General features: G+C 37.4%; 1 protein-coding gene and 1 long non-coding RNA gene across 4 annotated transcripts in view; one reads left to right on the top strand and one right to left on the bottom strand.

Annotated features, from left to right (window-relative positions):
• The first annotated feature begins 2,910 nt into the window (after positions 1–2,910).
• LOC122443605 lies at positions 2,911–5,944 on the top strand. The gene is made up of 4 exons (XR_006270070.1): positions 2,911–3,044; positions 4,769–4,926; positions 5,405–5,469; positions 5,712–5,944. It is a non-coding gene; the product is annotated as an uncharacterized LOC122443605 (long non-coding RNA).
• Positions 3,447–19,592, bottom strand: part of DMXL2 (Dmx like 2) — a 169,486-nt gene continuing 153,340 nt past the window's right edge. The window contains exons 31-44 of one of the 3 annotated variants that reach the window (XM_043471987.1): positions 19,462–19,547; positions 18,848–19,049; positions 17,713–17,830; positions 13,956–14,018; positions 13,084–13,170; positions 12,877–12,998; positions 11,575–11,713; positions 10,830–10,890; positions 10,568–10,695; positions 9,333–9,410; positions 7,931–8,022; positions 7,204–7,256; positions 5,560–5,777; positions 3,447–4,896 (exon numbers count right to left, since the gene is read on the bottom strand). In XM_043471987.1, the coding sequence (XP_043327922.1) occupies positions 4,687–4,896; positions 5,560–5,777; positions 7,204–7,256; positions 7,931–8,022; positions 9,333–9,410; positions 10,568–10,695; positions 10,830–10,890; positions 11,575–11,713; positions 12,877–12,998; positions 13,084–13,170; positions 13,956–14,018; positions 17,713–17,830; positions 18,848–19,049; positions 19,462–19,547 (1,657 nt within the window). In that variant the 3' untranslated portion in view covers positions 3,447–4,686. Of the gene's footprint in view, positions 4,897–5,559; positions 5,778–6,009; positions 6,593–7,203; positions 7,257–7,930; positions 8,023–9,332; positions 9,411–10,567; positions 10,696–10,829; positions 10,891–11,574; positions 11,714–12,876; positions 12,999–13,083; positions 13,171–13,955; positions 14,019–17,712; positions 17,831–18,847; positions 19,050–19,461; positions 19,548–19,592 lie in introns of those variants that run through there. The other 2 variants (XM_043471988.1, XM_043471989.1) reach the window with 2 other exon arrangements.

The following is a 19,592-nucleotide window of genomic DNA, read 5'->3' as shown; positions in this document are numbered from 1 at the left end:
CTCACAAGCTTATTTCCTCTAGCTCTTTGTGTCAGCATGCATACTCTTAACTCCCTTAACTTGGGGGGGTGGGGAGTGGGGGTGTGTGAAGCCTAAGTTGAAGAATCCACCATGAAGTCCAAAGACACATCTAGAATCAGTAATATGCCTACAATATATTTCTCAGAGAGTCCATGGGAATCTGTGAGAAGGATTTCTCTGACGGTAAAGCGTCTGCCTGCAATGTGGGAGACCCGGGTTCCATCCCTGGGTCAGGAAGATCCCCTGGAGAAGGAAATGGCAACCCACTCCAGTACTCTTGCCTAGAAAATTCCATGGATGGAGGAGCCTGGTGGGCTACAGTCCATGGGGTCGCAAAGAGTCGGACACGACTGAACGACTTTTCACTTTTCAGGGCAATATTTACAAAACAATGCCAGGGCTATGTGAGTTTGAACTCAGGAGTGAAACTCATTTGAATTCTTACATTGGAGAATTATAATTTAATTTGAATCTCAACTGTCTTACCTATAAAATAGGTATTTCGAAATCTATTTATCACTAACAATAGAAACAATGCCTCATGGGTTTGTTTTGGGGGTTCGAGCATTGATGCTTTCACTGCTATGGCCTGAGTTCAATCCCTGCCTCACGGAACTAAAATCCCACCAACCATGTGGTACAGAGAAAAAAGGAAGAAAAAAAAAAAGGAAAGAAAGAAACAAGGAAAAGAATGACACTGGATTTTTTTTTTGTCTTCAAGACCAGCAAAAACTTTGGAAATCTTTTACTAACAGGCCTGCCTTGCAAGAAATGGTTAAAGTTCTTCAAGAGATAGAAAATTATATGGATCAGAAACTCATCTCTACATAAAGAATGGAAAAGAAATAGAAGAAATAAATGTAGGTAATATCTTATTTTTTTATTCATAATTGATTTCCATACGTAACTGTTAAAGGTAATAACAGAGACAATGTACTGAGATGATGGAAAATGGAAGTGAACGATAGCAACGTTACAGAAGTGGCAGAGAGGAACTGGGAACAGTATAGTACACCTGTACTACCTATGAAGCAGTATATTATTACCTGAAAGTAATTTGTGGCAAATGTATAAGAAAAATTTTAGAGCAGCCACTTAAACTCCTTTTACAGAAGTATAATAGATTTAATAAGAGAAGATAAAGTTGAATCACATTAAATGCTCAACTAACACCAGACAAGGCAGAAAAGATTTTTTTTAACTGCAACAAAGAGAAAACAGTTATAGCTGTATTAATATTTACCATGTTCTTATCAATAATCACTTTAAATGTAAATGATCTAAATATACCAATAAAAGACAGTTAGGATTTAAAACAAAACCTAAGACCCAACACCTACTTTAAAGACACAGATTAAAAGTAAAGAAATGGAGAAAGGTAAACTAGGCTAACATCAATCAAAAGAAAACTAAAGTAGCTTTGTTAATTTCAGACAAAACAGACTTCAGAACAAGTAAAACAGATCCACTTTTTTAGATTCATTTCCCATATAGGCCACTAGAGTATTGAGTAGAGTTCTCTGTACTATACATTTGGTCCTTATATTTTATATAGAGTATTGTGTATGTCAGTCCCAATCTTCCAATTTATCCGTACCTTCCCTTACCCACCTGGTAACCATAAGTCTGTTTACTACATCTGTAACTCGACTTCTGTTGTGTTAAATAAGTTCATTTGTACCCTTTTTTAGATTCTTCATGAAAACAATATCATATGCTATTTATCTTTCTCTGACTTCATTCAGTGTAACAATCTCTCGGTCCATCCATGTTGCTGCAAATGCATTTTTTTACGGCTGCATAATATTCTGTTGTGTATATATATACACCACATCTTCTTTATCCATCTTTTGATGAACATTTAGGTTGCCTCCATGTTCTGGCTGTTGTGAAACAGTGCTGCAATGCACACTGGGATGCATGTACTTTTTGAGTTACAGTTTTCTCTGGATATATGCCCAGGAGTAGTATCACTTCATGCAGATCAGAATGGCCATCACCAAAAATCTACAAACAATAAGTGCTGGAGAGGGTGTGGAGAAATGGGAACCCTCCTACACTGTTGGGCTGGAATGTAAATTCCAGCAGCCATTATGGAAAACAGTATGGAGGTTCCTCAAAAAAAAAAAACTAAAACTAGATTTAGCATATATGATCCTGCAATCCCACTCCTGGGCATATATCCAGAAAAGATGAAAACTCTTAAGTTGAAAATACATGCACCCAGTGTTCACAGTAGCACTGTTTACAACAGATGAATGGATAAAGAAGACATGGTGTATATATACACAATGGAATACTATGCAGCCATTAAAAAGAATAAAATGCTGCCATTTGCAGTAATATGGATAGACCTCAAGATTTTCATACTAAGTAAACCTTCAGAGAAAGACAAATGATATCATTTATATGTGAAATCTAAAAAAATAATACAAATGAACTTATTTACAAAACAGAAACAGACTTACAGACATAGAAAACAAACTTACAGTCACCAAACGGGTATGGGGGCTAAATCAGGAGTATGGGATTAATAGATACACATCACTATATACAAAACAGATAAACAAGGATTTACTGCAGAGCACAGAGAACTGCATTCAATATAATGGAAAAGAATTGGAAAAAACACATGTAACTGAATCACTTTGCTGCACACCTAGCACAGTACTGTAAATCATCTACAATTTTGAAAAATTTTATTATCTTACAGATTGACCAAATCACCAGGTACTATTTTAGTATAATACATACAGTGATGGGGGGAATGTAACATATAGAAGTTACTGTATGCAGAACTGTGGTAAGTGTATGTGCATGTATGCTCAGTCATGTCCGACTCTTTTGTGACCCCATGAACTGCCGCCCACCAAACTTCTTTGTCCCTAGGATTTTCCAGGCAAGAATATTGGAGTGGGTTGCCATTTCCTCCTCCAGGGGATCTTACTGACCCATGGATCACATGCTTGTCTCCTGCATTGCAGGCGGATTCTTCACCTGCTTAACCATTGGGAAAAGCCCAGGTAAGTGTATGTGTATGCTTATAATTTTTGTCGAATTTGTGTTCCTATGTATTTAGGCATCCTCCCTCCTCTTTTCTTCACCAGTCCACATGAGGACCATCCCCAGCTTAGCTCCTTCACCAGTGTGGACACCAAAATGCACTCTTAACTTCAATCAACAAGAAGATAAAGTAATATTAGTTCTTACCCTACTAAACCGCAACATCGCGCGCCTTCTGTCTGGTCACCTCTATATCCCGTTTCCTAAAATGGCTTCTCATATAGAAGACACTCATAAATATTTGCAAGTGAATGAACTGCCTAATATCTTAAGAATTTTCCAATAGTTAAGCAAAGTTTTATTAAAGTTAAAATGATGTCACTGTTATAAATATTATCAAAGAATGCCACACCAAACTGAGATAAAACTCTAACAAATAACATTTATTTTTCTTTTACATATGTATTTCACAGCCTAAATACCACACTGCCTTCAGAGAAAGGTGCTTTGATGCCATTGTATTTTACTATTTACCACACAGGCATTAAACATTCTCATTAACATGATGAGACAATTTGCTGGTAAACATTTAAACACACAGACACTGGTTTCAATATTTCAAGAACATATTTTTGGTCATAACCAAGAAGTACATCAAAATATGACAACAGTGGCTAATATTTTTCAAGCAAATAATATTTAACTCTGCATAGTTTATACAATAGGCTGTGGTAATAAATAATATCACCAATCTCATCAACTATTAACTGGCCACAAAAAGCCTAACATTCATTTTAATTATGATATGAAATGCTCTACTGGTGTAGTTTCAACATAGCCTTCAAATGTTGGGGGTGTTTAACCTTGAATAGTGAAAAGAATAAGTACTAAATTAGACTAAAAAATGAAGTATTAACTTGGTATGTTTTGGTTAACTACAAATATGTCATGTCCACGTATTACATTCCTAACATGAAGGCAAATATTTAAATAGAAAAACTAGCAGTCCAAAAAATGTGAATGTGCAAATTGTGAGGAAAACATTGCATTTAAATTTGCACTCATTTGCAAATTACAGTACTAGCTCAGTATAAACACTAACAGGAAAAATATTCAGCAGGAAAGAATGGGAACAACCTCTCACAGCAGAGAACTAGTCACTGCACATGGCTCCAATGTTTCTGGTGACCTGGAGCTTCTAACTCCTTTTGACTGTTCTTCATTCAACAAAGGAGACAGCAGGCATGCTACAATCAGTGGTAAGAATAGGAAGAAAAACCTGAAACAGCAACATTTTCTTCCTAGATTTGGTGTAAAAGTCCTTCTCATTATTATAACTTAGTTACAGGCTAACTTCTAACCTTGATTGTTTTCTGAGTCAGGTTTGCTAAATGCTGTAAAGAATAGCTACCCTTCATACAACACTAGGTTTTGCTTTATTTAAATATTGTCAGCATGATAAAAGGTTACATGCACAGTCATTCTACCAGCCCACATAGGCACAACTCGGCCTAACGTTCACCTTGGATCAGAGTCTACACAGAGATTCTCTGTATTGTTTTCAATGGGTAAACAACTGCTTGGAGAGCAGAAATGCCTAATAATTTCTGCAGGGAGTTTTTAACTGAAGTGTTTATAAAAATAAAGCCCCAACCTTTAAGCCTACAGAATGTCAAGAATTCTATGAGGGATGTTAAAAGCACTGGGCAAAACCCTGGTTTTCAATGTCCCGTCTGCCCCACAGGAGAAGATCCGGTTGCCCTGGGTGATGTCGATCTGCATGACTCCAGCCCCCAGGTTCCTGAATATGGACTGTTTAGCGTGTTCATTTTTAAATGAATGAATTAGGCCACGGCCTGTCAATCTCCAAACCTAGTTTAGAGGAAAACGTGAAAACAAACTGTAAGTCTTTTAAGAAAGAGACGAGAAACTTTCAAAACCATGGCCTTCACTTGTGTTCTCCCAGCCCAAATGACCTCTTTAAAGCCCAACCTTCCCCTCAACGACCTCTTTCCCAAGAGCTTATTTAATTAGAAATAACAGCACTCACAGGGCTCATTTACTATCCTTACAGTTCCCTGTACCTTCTTTCAAATTCTTTTCACATCCTCTTGATTCATATTAACCATATATAACCCCATCTCTAGTTCAATTAAATACATTCCTAACATACTAAGCTTTGGCCCTGGGGCAGTATAAAAGAACAGTACTGCCTCACTTATCTGGAAATCTCAACTGTGCAAAATAGAGTCAGGGGCTGGAGACAGAGGTGGGGAGAGGGGAGGAGGTCCCCAGAAACTCCATGTGTTAATTAAACACATAGAGTTCTTTAAAGCTTTTTAATGACCTGAGAATATACTGAGTTCATCTGGTTTTCTAGGTCCTAACAGGAACCACACAGAAGGAAGGAAGGAAGCAAGAGACAGTATTCACATGAAGAGGGTGGTGAGTTTTTTGCTTTGGTTCCCCTTCCCAATCAGCCTTGACAGAAGATAAACGTAATAGCACATTCACACATCTCTCATACTGACTCACCTTGATGTTACCTTCTGCTGAACCTGTAGTAAAATATTCCTCACAGGGGTCAAGAGCCAATGCCTTAATAGCAGAGTCATGCGCCTGGAATGTGCGCATTAGCTGTCTCTGCCTGATGTCAAAAATGCAGATGTATCCTTTCCTGCCTCCAGATATGAGGAGTTGCTGTTTTGGCGCATACTGAAGCACCGTGGCACCATGATCATGGCATGTGAAACCTGAAGAGAAACATCAAGAGCCCTTCCCAAACCGTGTCTACTCTGGCACTGCTGGTAATTTTTAAATACACATTACAGTAATACAGAAATTACTGTCACAGTTTCTCTTCTAAATTTCTATAATCATGAGCAAACTAAAAAGATGGCAAGCACTGACAGAAAAAAACTCCTTATTCTCAGTGTGAAAACACACATATACACAGGAAATTTAAGCCCTACCTAAGCTATACTGTCTCCAAAGAATGCAGAAGCCAAAGTGCAGAGGAGAACAAGCTTCTCAGTGATACTCGATGTCTTTACTAATACACACCAATAACAAGTATTTACCCTTCCACAGTACCTGCTGATACATAAAGCCACATCAAAAGTTCTCTAGAGCACAGGGAACCATATTTAATATCCTGTGATAAACCATAAAAGAATGTATGTACAACTGAATCTCTGCTACATAGCAGAAATTAACATTGTAAATCAACTATACTTCAAAAATAAAGTTCTTCTTAGCAAAGTAATTAAAACTACACTAGTGTGAAAACTGCCAGCTACAAATTAAGAAGCTATCCTTCCTGGGACCCTCTGCATTCTAATATGATTAAAGCTTTAATATTAATTTAAAAGATGTTAATAATTATTCACCAAAAAAAGAATTTTTCAATCAAAATTGAAAATTACATGTCTCAAATAATAAATCTTCATCATAAAAGAAATCTTTGTTTTTTTTTTAAGTCCACCTAGCTTTGTTTAACTCAAAACTTACTAGAGCTTTGAGCACTTTTGGTGGCATTGTGTGGAAGACTGATCTTTAGGATGGCAATCTGGAAACAGTGTCACAAAAGGAATAATGTTCAATTGGCATTGTTCATATTTCTAATTCATCATAAAGTTAATTTTTATTTTATGGTTAGGTTTAATTCTTTAAAATATCTCATTTCTGTTGAGCTCAATAAATACTTTGCCACTAACTCCCTCAATAGTCTTGACTCTGCAACCATATGGACTGAAGCCCACCAGGCTCCTCTGTCCGTGGGATTCTACAGGCAAGAATACTGGCGTGGATTGCCATGACTTCCTTCAGGGGATCTTCCCAACCCAGGGATCGAACTCTCGTCTCCTGTGACTGCTGCATTGGCTGGTGGGTTTTTTACCACTAGCACCATCTGGGAAGACTTGTTAGTAGCACCACTCCCCATACCATATTTTCTGAAGGGAATACAACACAAAGATTATTCTAGCCTAGCTGGATGTCTGTGACCATACATATTTACCTCAGCAAGCCAGCCAGATATTCTAGTTAAATTTTAGAATTTTATTCATTCTATATATTTCTCCATTTTTAACCCATGAACAAACTATACACACTAAATTTACTAGCTAAAACCAGGAAAGCACTTTTCATAGCATAATGAAAATCGAAGAGTTGACTCACCATGAATGAGGCTATTTCCGGGTGTTATCAATGTGTCCCAGAGGCATACATTTCTAATAAAAATACATCATAGACAAGTTGTTCTAAGTCATCACTGGCATAAACTATGTCCTTACAACAAATATTTTTACTTATTGAGTCTTATGGTTTTTTGGTTCACTTACATTTATAAAGTAGTGATTCTCGACTAGGACAAGGGTAGAGGTTAGGACTGAGGATATATCTCTTCCAAGAGTCTATCCTTTTCAAACTACAGGGCTCTGTGTCTCACATGGTCCCACCTGACTCGTCCCCATCTCATCTCCTGGCCCTCTCTCTCTTCCATTATTACTTCAGGGAAAATGAGTCATTATTTCCTGAGTAGAAGAGATGCTTCTCTGTCCCTGGGCATCAACACCACAGGGAAAGGAGAGGCATCATTCATGGGCACATGCTGCCAATGAAAACAATCGGAGGCAAAGAAAATGTTGAGAATGCTACAGTCTCAAAAATCTGCCAGCATTTAACAGCAGTTAAAAAAAATTCCACAAAAAAACTTATTAATAGATTACACAGAGTAATTTTGGCCTCTTTCTGATAAGGAAAACTACTCCAAAGAATTTGTAACAAAGCTTTTGTATATCTGAGGTGGAAAAACCTGACTAAATATAGAAATCCATACTTCCTAGCAAGAGTGCCTTTCTGCCTAAAATAGGCTTATTTCTGGTTTGCATCTTTGTCAACCTACCTATTGTCATTGGAGTGTCCAGATGTGGCGACTAGACTTGAAGAGGTAACAAACGCAAAGTCACTTGTGGCTTTACTGTGGCATTGCCAGCTCTGTGGGAACGAAGTGCAGCTGGGGTTATCTCAGAGCCCAGTGAAATGTGGGACGCCCACACACAGCTCTGCCAATCACTGACTACATGCACAGGCTGTGAGCAGTTTTTAAAATCAAGAATAAAGAGTAAATGATAGGATTTGCTGTCACCTGCACATTATTTGGCTAATATCAAACTTAAAGAAGTTCGTAAAAACATGGAATTAAAGGTGATTTTTTTAGATTATGTAACAAAGGGATAAAACACCAAGTACATGAATTTAAGCAAGCAATTTAATTACATTAAGGGCCCAGGCAATTTCAGTGCTTATCTCAAATACATTTAATAAGCTTTAATAATATTAAATCATAACAAACAGCCACCACCCAAAGAGCAACAATTCCTACATGTCCATCTAGTCTTAAACCTGAAGGACTCCAAGTCAAACTGTAACCTTAATATAGATATCTACCTTCCTTACCACCTCTGTGGGCCCTGCCCTCACCCCAGGTAAAGAGCAATAATAAAAAACAAAGTCAAAAGTGGTCCTGCAAAATAACCCACAGGTTTAAGGTTGCCCAAGGCTGCCTGAGGATGTTCCAGAGCAGTAGCGAACCACTTACTGAGACAGACATGACTCTCCTTTTTGGATCAGGTGTGGAAGAACAGAAACTTGGAGGTGAGGAGTCAGGAGGAGCAGGGTATTTAAAATAAAATAGACATTTTTCTGTTTGGAATTATTTTGGTATCTTACAGAAATGACAAAGGCCAGAGGGTAGGTTGATGGTCACTTCCATAAAGACTTTATGATACAGTCTCTAATGTATTAATTTAAGAGAAACATCTCCAGACATGCTCATCTGCATCATCAAATGACTGAAACGGGATTTGGATTAATGGATGAAGTCGCCTATGGGGATTGGTTATTTTAAAATCTAGTAAGTAATACTCTGGAGCAAATTGGCATGCATGGAACCTGTCTGGTTATTACAGTACCTAAAATGAATCACTATAAAACTCTATCATTAAGAAGTTAGAGATTTCAAAATGGATAAAGGTATAATAAAAACGTGTCTTAAATAGTACTACACACAGGGAAGGCCCCTAAAAATTTTCAAATACAATGGTCATCGTTCAAGCTGTGAAAACCAACGTCTTTGCTTATTTTGATCTAGAATGAAGGCAATGATGGGTGCTGGGCTGTGGTTCCTGGCAGAGCGGTCCCTTTCCCAACAGATCTACCAGTGGGATTTGCTGTCTGAAGCAAACACTTCACAAACAAGGCAGCCTCTGCATGTACCCCGGGAATACTGACTGATACTTACTTACCATGTAAGGTTTAGGATTTGATGCAGTTTGGTTTACTTGCCAGATACTCAGAAAACCCTCTCCATCCGCAACACCACACTGTAAGAATAGTGTGAATTAAACACAGCTTCTGAGTAGCCATGTCAAAGGTAAAATCACTTATCAAAAGGAGAGTTACTCAGTCCCACTTTACCAACATCCTGCCTGTACATACGCTCCTGCTGCTGCAGTTCTCAGGAAACCCCAAGTACTGCAAATATCCTGCCACCTTTTAAAGGCTTTTCCAGGCCTATTTCACTGCTTTACTCCGAATTTCTGTAGTATAATTTAGGGGGGGAGAAACCTGGTTTCTCTCAGGTGTCTAACTTCACACAGGGGGACCATCAACACATGCAACAAAAACAGAATTCTTTACAATCACAGAATATTTAGTGTATCTGTAAGTGGATGATTAATTGATCCACACAAAATTCTGTGGATTTATACTCTTATTGAGAGCCAAAGGGCTATATAACAGACACCAAACTGCCTCAGTTCACTTCAGTCACTCATTTGTATGCAACTCTTTGTGACTCCATGGACTGCAGCACGCCAGGCTTCCCTGTCCATCACCAACTTCCAGACCTTGCTCAAGCTCATGTCTATTGAGTCGGTGATGCCATCCAAGCATCTCATCCTCTGTTATCCCCTTCTCCTCCTACCTTCAATCTTTCCCAGCATCAGGGTCTTTTCAAGTGAGTCAGTTCTTCGCATCAGGTGGCCAAAGTATTGGAGTTTCAGCTTCAGCATCAGTCCTTCCAATGAAGATGGACTGGCTGGATCTCTTTGCAGTCCAAGAGACACTCAAGAGTCTTCTCCAACACCACAGTTTTAAAAGCATCAATTCTTTGGTGCTCAGCTTTCTTTATAGTCCAACTCTCATATCTATATGTGACTACTGGAAAAACCATAGCTGTGACTAGACAGACCCTTATCAGCAAAGTGATGTCTCTGCTTTTTAATATGCAATGTAGGTTGGTCACAGCTTTTCTTCCAAGAAGCAAATGTCTTTTACTTTCATGGCTGCAGCCACCATCTGAAGTGATTTTGGAGCCCCCCCCAAAAATAAAGTCTCTCACTTTTCCATTCTAAACTGCCTGCTAAGCTTAAATCTATAGTGACTGAATTTGTTTTTAGATGTAGCTTTACTAGCCATTTATTCATAAATATCCACAATTATTTTCAGATGAATTTAGTAATAACCCCCTAGAACTAACCTTGTTGCCCTGTGAATTAAAATATAATCTGGTGACTCTTGCATTGCCAGCTTGGCGGAAACAGACAAGCTGCTGAGGTCGTGTCCATTCAAACATTCGTACACTGCCATCCTGAGCACCTGTAAGATCTGAGATGCAAGAGGAAAAGCAAAAACTTAAGATATAAAGCTAAAGAAAGGGTTCCAGTACTTCCAATTCTATAAGCCAGCTTCAAAATGATATAGGCCACTCACAGTTCTTTGATAATGAATAAAACACTTACAGTACTGATGGACTGGGTGTGACGTCATTCTTTTAACATTATGGAGATTTCTTTTCATAAGCTTTAAAAGAAGATGAAAATGAATTTACATTGTGGCATCACAGAAGAGATAAGGAAGGATATGCTTCAGGCCACGTCTAATTCTATAATTCTAATAACATTTATTCTCTCACACTGGATTATTACTAAAATAAACCCTGTTGTGGATTTTCTGACCCCCTAAATACATGACACTTGTCTGAACAGGCTGGAGAAGCACAGTCACTTGATGGCTTGGCCCTGGTCTGTGTGGACTGTGAGGACACCGAGCAGCTTCATCTAGGGATAAAGGGAACTCTCCTCCAAGTGCCCGTCCCTGAGGACAATCAGAACCATCTCCAGATTCTTCAGAGCAGAACATGAGAATGGGACCCCCCCCCCTTAACTACCATGATTAACAATAATGTTACTGGCGCACTTTTCAAACACAGAGTAGACACGAGTTCCTTTCCGTCTCTGTTTACCACTGTGTGCCTCTCAGTTTGCTCATTTATAAAATGAAAATCACTTAGGTTGTTATGAGAAAAAAAAAAAGCATGCACCTGACACAAACTCACAGCACGTTAGCTATCGTCATTATGGTGTACTAACTACTTCCTGGTCAGGGCTTCAGATCTTCAGCCCACCATTCCTATGTCAAAGTGATTTAAACCTACTTTTGAGCGAGTCCATATCCAGACACCATACCTAGTAGTAAATGACATACCACACTCGCTCCCGTGCTAGTCTGTCCACTGCCCAGCCATGGCAGAGATGAAGATGGATGCACCTGACTTGCTGAATAGGATGTTGCAGTGGGTTGATAAAGAGTTGTAGTGGAACCACGATAATCAATATCATCTGAACTGTGGAAAACATTTGTGTGTTACTGTGAAAGTTCCATTTTTCAACACAAATTCCCATTACAGACCTTTTTATCTACCCAAAGGACAGTCTTTATTTTAAAAAAATAAAATGAATAAATATGCATGAGGAAAACTTAGGTAAAAGTCCTTCCTAATCATCGCCAATTTTAGTACTGGTTAGCTTTTTGCATTTAGGCAAAATATAAGTTAAATGTTTGGGGGAATTCTGTAGTACAAATTAGAGCAAATGTTTGTTTTGAAGTATTTAACACAGATTGGCTTTTTATCCTGTACAGAAAAAGATTTTATGTTCTCTTCAAGTACAGATACCCATTTAGAAAATTCATACATTTTAAAGAAATCTGAGTTAAAAGTTTTCCTAAAGTGAGGTATCAGTTATAACATTAAAATGTTGATTTTTAATTGTTACATAACACAGTTCCATCTACCCTGAAGTATGACTGCAACTTAGTTATATTCTATACTAACAAGCAAGAACCAGAACAGTGGAAGAGGCTATCCTAGCACCATTCCCAGTACATAAAATTTCCAAGAGTCTGGAGAAAAGAAGAGGGAGGGCAAACGTGGAGGAGACACCCCAAAATAGGAAAGTGTTCCTGCACTCTTGGTGCGGTGTCCAGAGTTTTACTGAAAAGTAAGGTTGTCTACATTGTTATCTTAAAAAAAAAAAAAGGTATGCTTAAAAGGAGATAAGCAGAAACACTGAAAATTAGTAAATATGACTCAGTCTACTTAATATATAATCTGCTTTTTATCGTAATTATCCAAATCAGCTAAATTTATTTACCATTGTGTAAATTTCTGACATTTCTTTGGAGTTAAATGTCGGTAATTGGCATTAGGCTTTGAGGATTATTCTGACTCAAACCCTAGGAATAGCTCAGGGTCTAATGAAAGAAACAGGAGTAATTTGTACACTGAAGTAAAGGAGAGCCTTTTATTGGCAGCTAAACTAGTTATGTTTGTCTCCTTCCCAAATGAAGGGAGAGAGAGACACATAGTTTTCAAGACAATTCAAATCACAAGCATAACCATTTAACAGACTCTTTGAAGAAAGCTATATTTAAAATCAACTACTATACCACATGCAAAACATTTTCGGTGTTAAAAATAAATAAATTGACTACATAAGGTAAGCAAACCTTTTGGATTCTCTGTCATATTCTTCTCCAATCCATATGTATGATTGACAGGCCAGTAGAGAAGTAATATCAAGTTCTTGTACATCATGTGTTGAAGCCAAAACAATTTCATTACCGTTTGCCTATAAAGCAAAGGCAGAGTCAATAATTTTAAGCAATTTCACTAAATCAAAGTACTACATTCTTCATAATGACTAAAGCATTTACCTTGTTAATGGAAAATGCCATGATCATATCCGACTCTTTATGAATGATTTTTGCCTTTCCACCTGGATAGCCCAGATCTGCTTCAACCTACAAGACACACGTCAGTAGTTTTAGTTGTCACAGCACAGCTCTATAAAGATATACATATATCCCACAAAACTTAAAAGGACAAGAAGAAAATGTAGCAGCAGCAAGAAAGAAGATACCAGTAATTTTAGTGTGTTGATAATTAAATGTGGAATTAACTGATTCTCTGATGCACTGTAATCACCCCAATTACAAAATTTCCATTTTGATTACAGGATACTGAGTAACTGTCACAAAAGATTAACTAACATAATTTTCATTAGTGTTTATAAAAGAAAATGTGTCTCTTGTCTCTTGCAAAAGTGTACAAAGATACAGCAGCAAGAATGTGAGAGAAAAAGACACAGGAAGACAATGGAGTCACGTAGGAAATGAAATATTTGTAAACAAGGGTGATGAGATAGGAGTAAGAAGTTGGAGAGAAGAACGGTTAGAAAGGAATGAAGGAGATGGATGAGAGGAAAGTGTTATGCTCAAAGGTGACAGGAAGGAAACAAGAGGCAGAATCAAGAAGGAGGAAACATAAAACAATCATGCCTATAAAAGATTTTGAAAAGGGACAGAAGTGAAGATGGGACAGGAAGCAACAAGGAGAAGAACCAACTGCAAGACAGCTCAAGCCTGACACAGTGGAGCATCTCCTGCCCTGTGCCACTGAGGTGTGTGGGAGCAGTGAGCACTCTGACTCGTTAGCCAGCTGGGCAGATCATGGTTAGTATCAGAGATGAGGGGTTAGCTCCTTGAACCTTAAAGAATGAGCTAAATTTGAGAGCATGGAACACTACCTTGATGTGGCAATCTTCTGCTACGCAGTTTTGTTTGACCTGCTCCACATGTTCTTCTATAGACTTAAACAACACCACATCGTCACAAATGCAAAACACACGCATGAAATGGAATTATAAAAAAAAAAAGAAAATCTTCAAATTGAAATGGACATTCCATCACTTTAAGATGGTAAAAATGAATTTAAAAGCACAACATTAAGGATTAAACTGAGTAAAATGTGATATCATCAGATAAAACACAACACAAAACAGGCAAATTTTATGTATTATACATATAAAAGCAATTTCAAAATAAAAATTCATTAAATTCATTATTTGTATGTCAGTTATATAACCTGGAAGTTCTAACTGTAAATTCAAAAAAACCCAACATTTTGAAAAATAAAACCTATTTATACAAGCAGATGCATTTTCTACTATATAGATTCCTATCCTTAGAGGGGTTTATTTCAAGTAAAAAATGAAAACTTTTTTTTCTAAACACAGATTAAAAGTACTGATAATTATTTCATTCTGAAGGAATATATCCATGAAGAGAGATTCAAGGATTAAAATTCACATCAACCATTTACTACACATAATCTTAGGATTTTTCTCCTTACAAGTACATGTTTGATGAGATGAGGCTTGGGAAAGAAATCACACAAATAACTTTGCTCCTGGTTGATGACGGGGCCATTAGGGATGCCTACAATCAGAAGTGGTATTTCTGCTCTGCTGTGAAAACCTCTGAAGGTTTCATCAGAGCAACATATTCCTCCTAATACCAAAACTTCCAGAAGTGCCTGCTTCTCTTTCAGCCCACAGGCCCAATGCCCCACGCTTTCTGTGACTGCCCGAGGGCTGCTGCAGCTGACGCTGAAGGAATGGGACGTGTGTGCAGAGGGTGACTCAGCAGAAGCCAACTGCTGAAGACCCCATCTACCTTTAATCAAGGGGCTAAGCTTCTCACACTTACTGATTTCACAAAGACTTGTTCTGTAGAATAGTCTCTAACATACTCAGTGAGAAAACATATCTTGTAGTGATTCTAAAATTTCAGCATTTCTCGGAATTTTATTTTAATTAAGTGATTTTAAAAAAATTAGCCAACATTTTAGCATTCTTAGGATTATTTTGCCAATTTTGGTAATTAATTCACTAGATTTACCAAACTACCTATATCACTAGATATAGACCACCAATATCCTATTTAATAATCTAAAAAGATAAACCACTCTTATTATATGGGTAGTTTTAATAAATTTTGCATATTTCTGAACTAAATGACCGATTTTATTTTGTCCTAGCAACCTTGTTTTTACAATATTTTTTCATAAACGAAAACCATTTTATCAGCAGCTCTGTGCTATTCAACACAGTAGCCACTAACCACATGTGGCTGTTTAAACAAAATTAAAAATTCAGTTCCTCAATCACACTAGCCATATTTCAACTGCTCAGTAACCACATGTGGCTGATGACTACTATACTGCACAGAACAGAAACAAATTTCCATCATCACAGAAAGTTCTACTGGACAGTACTGAACAAGACACTGGGCTTCCCAGGTGGTGCAGTGATAAAAAACTACTCGCCAATGCAGTAGACACACGAGATGGGGGTTCGATCCAGGGTTGGGAAGATCCCCTGAAGGAGGAAATGGCAACCCACTCCACTATTCTTGCCTGGGAAACTCCATGGACGGGGGAGCCCGGTGGGCTACAGTCCATGGAGTTAGAGAGTCAGACACCGACTGAGCAACTGAACACGAAGCACGAACAAGATACTGATTTCATTCAACAATTTGAATTCAAAGGTACAAGAGGTTACATGATAAAAATTCTTCCATGCAAACCCCCGGCCACGGACTTCCCACGCTGGAGCCAACCAACACCTACACAAACAGCATTTTAAGAAACGTTCAATTTATGTCTGTCCCACGTCCTTATACCTGGAGCGCCTCTTCTGGCAGAAAAACAGAAAAGTACATACAGCTTGGGCTGCTGATTCCAAGAGCACAGAGATGGAGGGACATAGAGAAGTGGGGTTGTAAGGGGTAGAATTGGGGAGACTTTTGTTAAGAATGAGGGAAACGAGAAAGGAGACAACAGATCCTGAATAGCAAGACTACTTACTGAGGGTCCAATCAACCTTGACCCTGGCTTCCCACAGCACTCTGAGGCTCTGATGATTCAACAAAACAAAACTGCCAGAAACCTTACGAACAACTAAAGCATACTTTCAAGAAATCAGTCAATAATTTGAAGAACACTCAGAAAATTGATCCTTCAATAAACTGGCTTGAACTGGCTTTCTGTGAATAACAGAGCTCTAATTGAGCAATATCTTTTATCTTAAATCTATTTCTTAGACTTTCTATATCTTATTTTATGGGATTTGGACTCAGTATCACTACAGAAAATGCAGTAAACAACAGATTAAATGAGAGGAAACAAATTTAGCTGTGGGGTTCCCTCAACAAAACCCTACATCATGGCTGATTCATGTCAATGTATGACAAAACCCACTGAAATGTTGTGAAGTAATTAGCCTCCAACTAATAAAAAAAAAAAACAAACCTACATCAATCATTTCCATACCATTGGGGACTTTTGTTATCAAAAAAGCTTATAAGATACAAAAGAATTCCTATACTTCATTCCTCCAGTTCCTCACTTAAGTACATAATTTTTAAATCCACAGAAAAAATAAATGACTGTTGACCAGAACTGACCACAATGGCCATCCAAGTGAGTGAATGATTAGTGAAAAGAATGAGTCTGGTCCTGCTGCCACAGGCACGGGGAACATTTGAGAGGCAGTTCTATTTCCTACTTTGGGAAACTGAACCACATAGACTGTCCCTCTTGGTTTTCACTTTCCTAAGTGAAATATAATTCATTTTTCTTTTCTCACTGTCTTTGTTTGCCAAATCTTTAATCACATCTTACACTCTGAACACTCTTCAAACTGCTCATTACCTCGTTAAATAGCCAAATGGACTGAAATGCTTATATTAACCATCTGCATACCCCTCATTTTATAACGAGATCATTTTAAGGTCGAAAGTGCCACTCTCTCAGTTTCCTGATTCTTCTTGAACCCTGTATGCCATTACATTACTAACATATTTAGCTTAAAAACCACCATGCAATGTAGAATCTCTGCCTCACTTTTTAAAAGTAATCTCCTTCATCTTACATTTGGTATTTCTGTAGTTTAATCTCTCTCACAAAATTATCTTGAATTTGTTGCTTCTACAGTTTATCCTGTTCATTTATAAATGCTAAGTAAATAAAGGGTTATGCTGCATTTTCAATTAAATGATATTTGGAGAATCATAACATAGAGTATACTCATTTATATATTAAATTCCCTAAGCCATCCCTCACAATGTTTGTTACAAGTAAAATCCCAATGGCAAATATTATAAAGGACATATCAACTGTCATTTTGATTATACAGGATTTATCCAAGGACCTATGTTGTTTCACTGTTATGAAATAAAAATTGTAAGTTTTTATCTTAAAAAAATTCTCTGAAGTTTGGTACAATGTTACCTACATTGTATGAAAGATAATGAGTTCAAACCAAAAGTAAATTTCAAATAAATCAAGCACTGCTTCTGCTGCTGCAAAGTCGCTTCAGTTGTGTCCGACTCTGTGCGACCCCATAGACCGCAGCCCACCAGGCCTCACTGTCCCTGGGATTCTCCAAGAAATGTTAAAGAAAACTAAAAGAAAATTATGAGAGAATTTTTTTCCCAAAATACCTCACTCTGCTTTCTTTTCTTAGTGAAAATATATCTCATGAATGTCTCTTGAAGTACTTCTTGTTTAACAAGGAAATGCCAAAGTCGTTTGACTGGAAGTGCAGAAGAATCCCGGGATCTAGTTAAAAAAAACAAAACCACACATACACACACAAAAAAGTATCACAATATTTTAGTATATAGGAAATGTTTCATTATTTGCAGATAATTTTTTAAAACCTCCATTATTGCAAAGAAAATATAGCATTAAGCTGAACAAAATTTTATGTTTCACTTTGAATTTTTAGTTCTATAAATTGTTCCTTCATCTGGAATTAATTCTCTAATTACTGACTCTCCAAATGGACAAACTGAGCTGAGAGTCAAATGAATCTCTCTTTATTCTCTTTTTAAACTATCCTTTAGGTTGGGTCTGCTGGTTACAGCATATCACCAATGAATATAAAGTCCCACATTTAATTTTTAACAGCCTAACAAACTAAAAAGACGATCTTTCAAGTTTATGAGCAATACTCTACATCATGGCCGGCTGCCTCAAACACAGGATGCTGCTTATCAAAAGTGGCTTCCCAGATAGCACTAGTGGTAAAGAACCCATCTGCCAAAAGACAAGAAATAAGAGCTTCGATCCCTGAAGGAAGGGATGGCAACCCATTCCCGTATTCTTGCCTGCAGAATCCCATGGACAAAGGAGCCTGGTGGGCTACAGTCCATGGGCTAGTAAAGAGTCGGACATGACTGAAGAGACTTAAGCACACAGCACACAGATGGACAGACAGAAGATCAAAACATCAATAAAAAACCTTACTGTGTTTAGCATTACAGACAAAAGGTCAGTAGCATCTTATTTGCATATGCAGACTGTAATCCCAAAGCATTTAAGACTTCTTAAAATGATGACAAAAATAAAGGTTTCTTCCTGATTATAAAATTGTCTATTGAAGTATATTTAATAGGGGAAAAATAATTTTCTATCCAGAATTCAGATATTTTCTTTGGCATATACTGCTAGAAACAAGATTGCAAATTCAAAGTCATGCATGGTTTAAAGGCTACTGGCATAATATTGTGCCAAACAGTCTTCCAGAAAGGTTAAGCCGAGTTACTCTTACTAGCATTATAAGAGAATTCTTACTTGAATGGAGTATTTTCAGGTTCTAGCATTGCTTTATTTCGAAGACTAGCTGGTCCAGCTCCAACTGAAAGGTCAGTTGGATATGTGTTGATATAGTTGGGGGGAGGACCTTCAAAATGATCCATTTTCTCTTGCAAGATCTGCTCCCAATTCTCCAAGTTTTTAATCACAGCAATACCTAATGGTGATGTTACAGGCAACTCTAAAATGTAAGAGGATATATTTTACTTTGATTAAAGATGTTGACCATCCCCACATATTTACAAAATCCAAATTGTTAGAGCCGAAACATCTGAAAATAGAAATAAATCTGAAATTGTTAATCTAACATCATTTGGATTATTAACGCTTTGAACAAAAGACCAGCTTTCTAACATGAGCTGAGAAAATGTTCTGCTTCTACAGGCTGGTTTCCTGCTTTTTCTTCCAACCTTCCAAGTAGTTAGTAATTCTTACCATGTGAACTAAAAAACACACACTGGAACCTAAGATAAACAAGACACCTCATAACATCTCCAATGCAGTATTTTTTTTTTTCTCCCAGTTCTTTTATATGGATCTTGTAACAAGAAACTTAGTAATTAATAGCATTAATTTTCAAATTCCAAACTTACCAGAAAATTCCAATCCAGCAATGGGAAAGAAATTCTTGATATTGTGAAGTGCAAGCTTAACCATTGTCAAATGTAGAAGAGCCCAGCTGTTCAAACAGGATAAAAAAAATTCTCCTTAGTTGAAAAATAAA

The sequence above is a fragment of the Cervus canadensis genome, chromosome 6 (genome assembly GCF_019320065.1).
Source record: "Cervus canadensis isolate Bull #8, Minnesota chromosome 6, ASM1932006v1, whole genome shotgun sequence".
NCBI classification, from domain to species: domain Eukaryota; kingdom Metazoa; phylum Chordata; class Mammalia; order Artiodactyla; family Cervidae; genus Cervus; species Cervus canadensis.
This window is presented reverse-complemented; position numbering and strand designations above follow the sequence as displayed.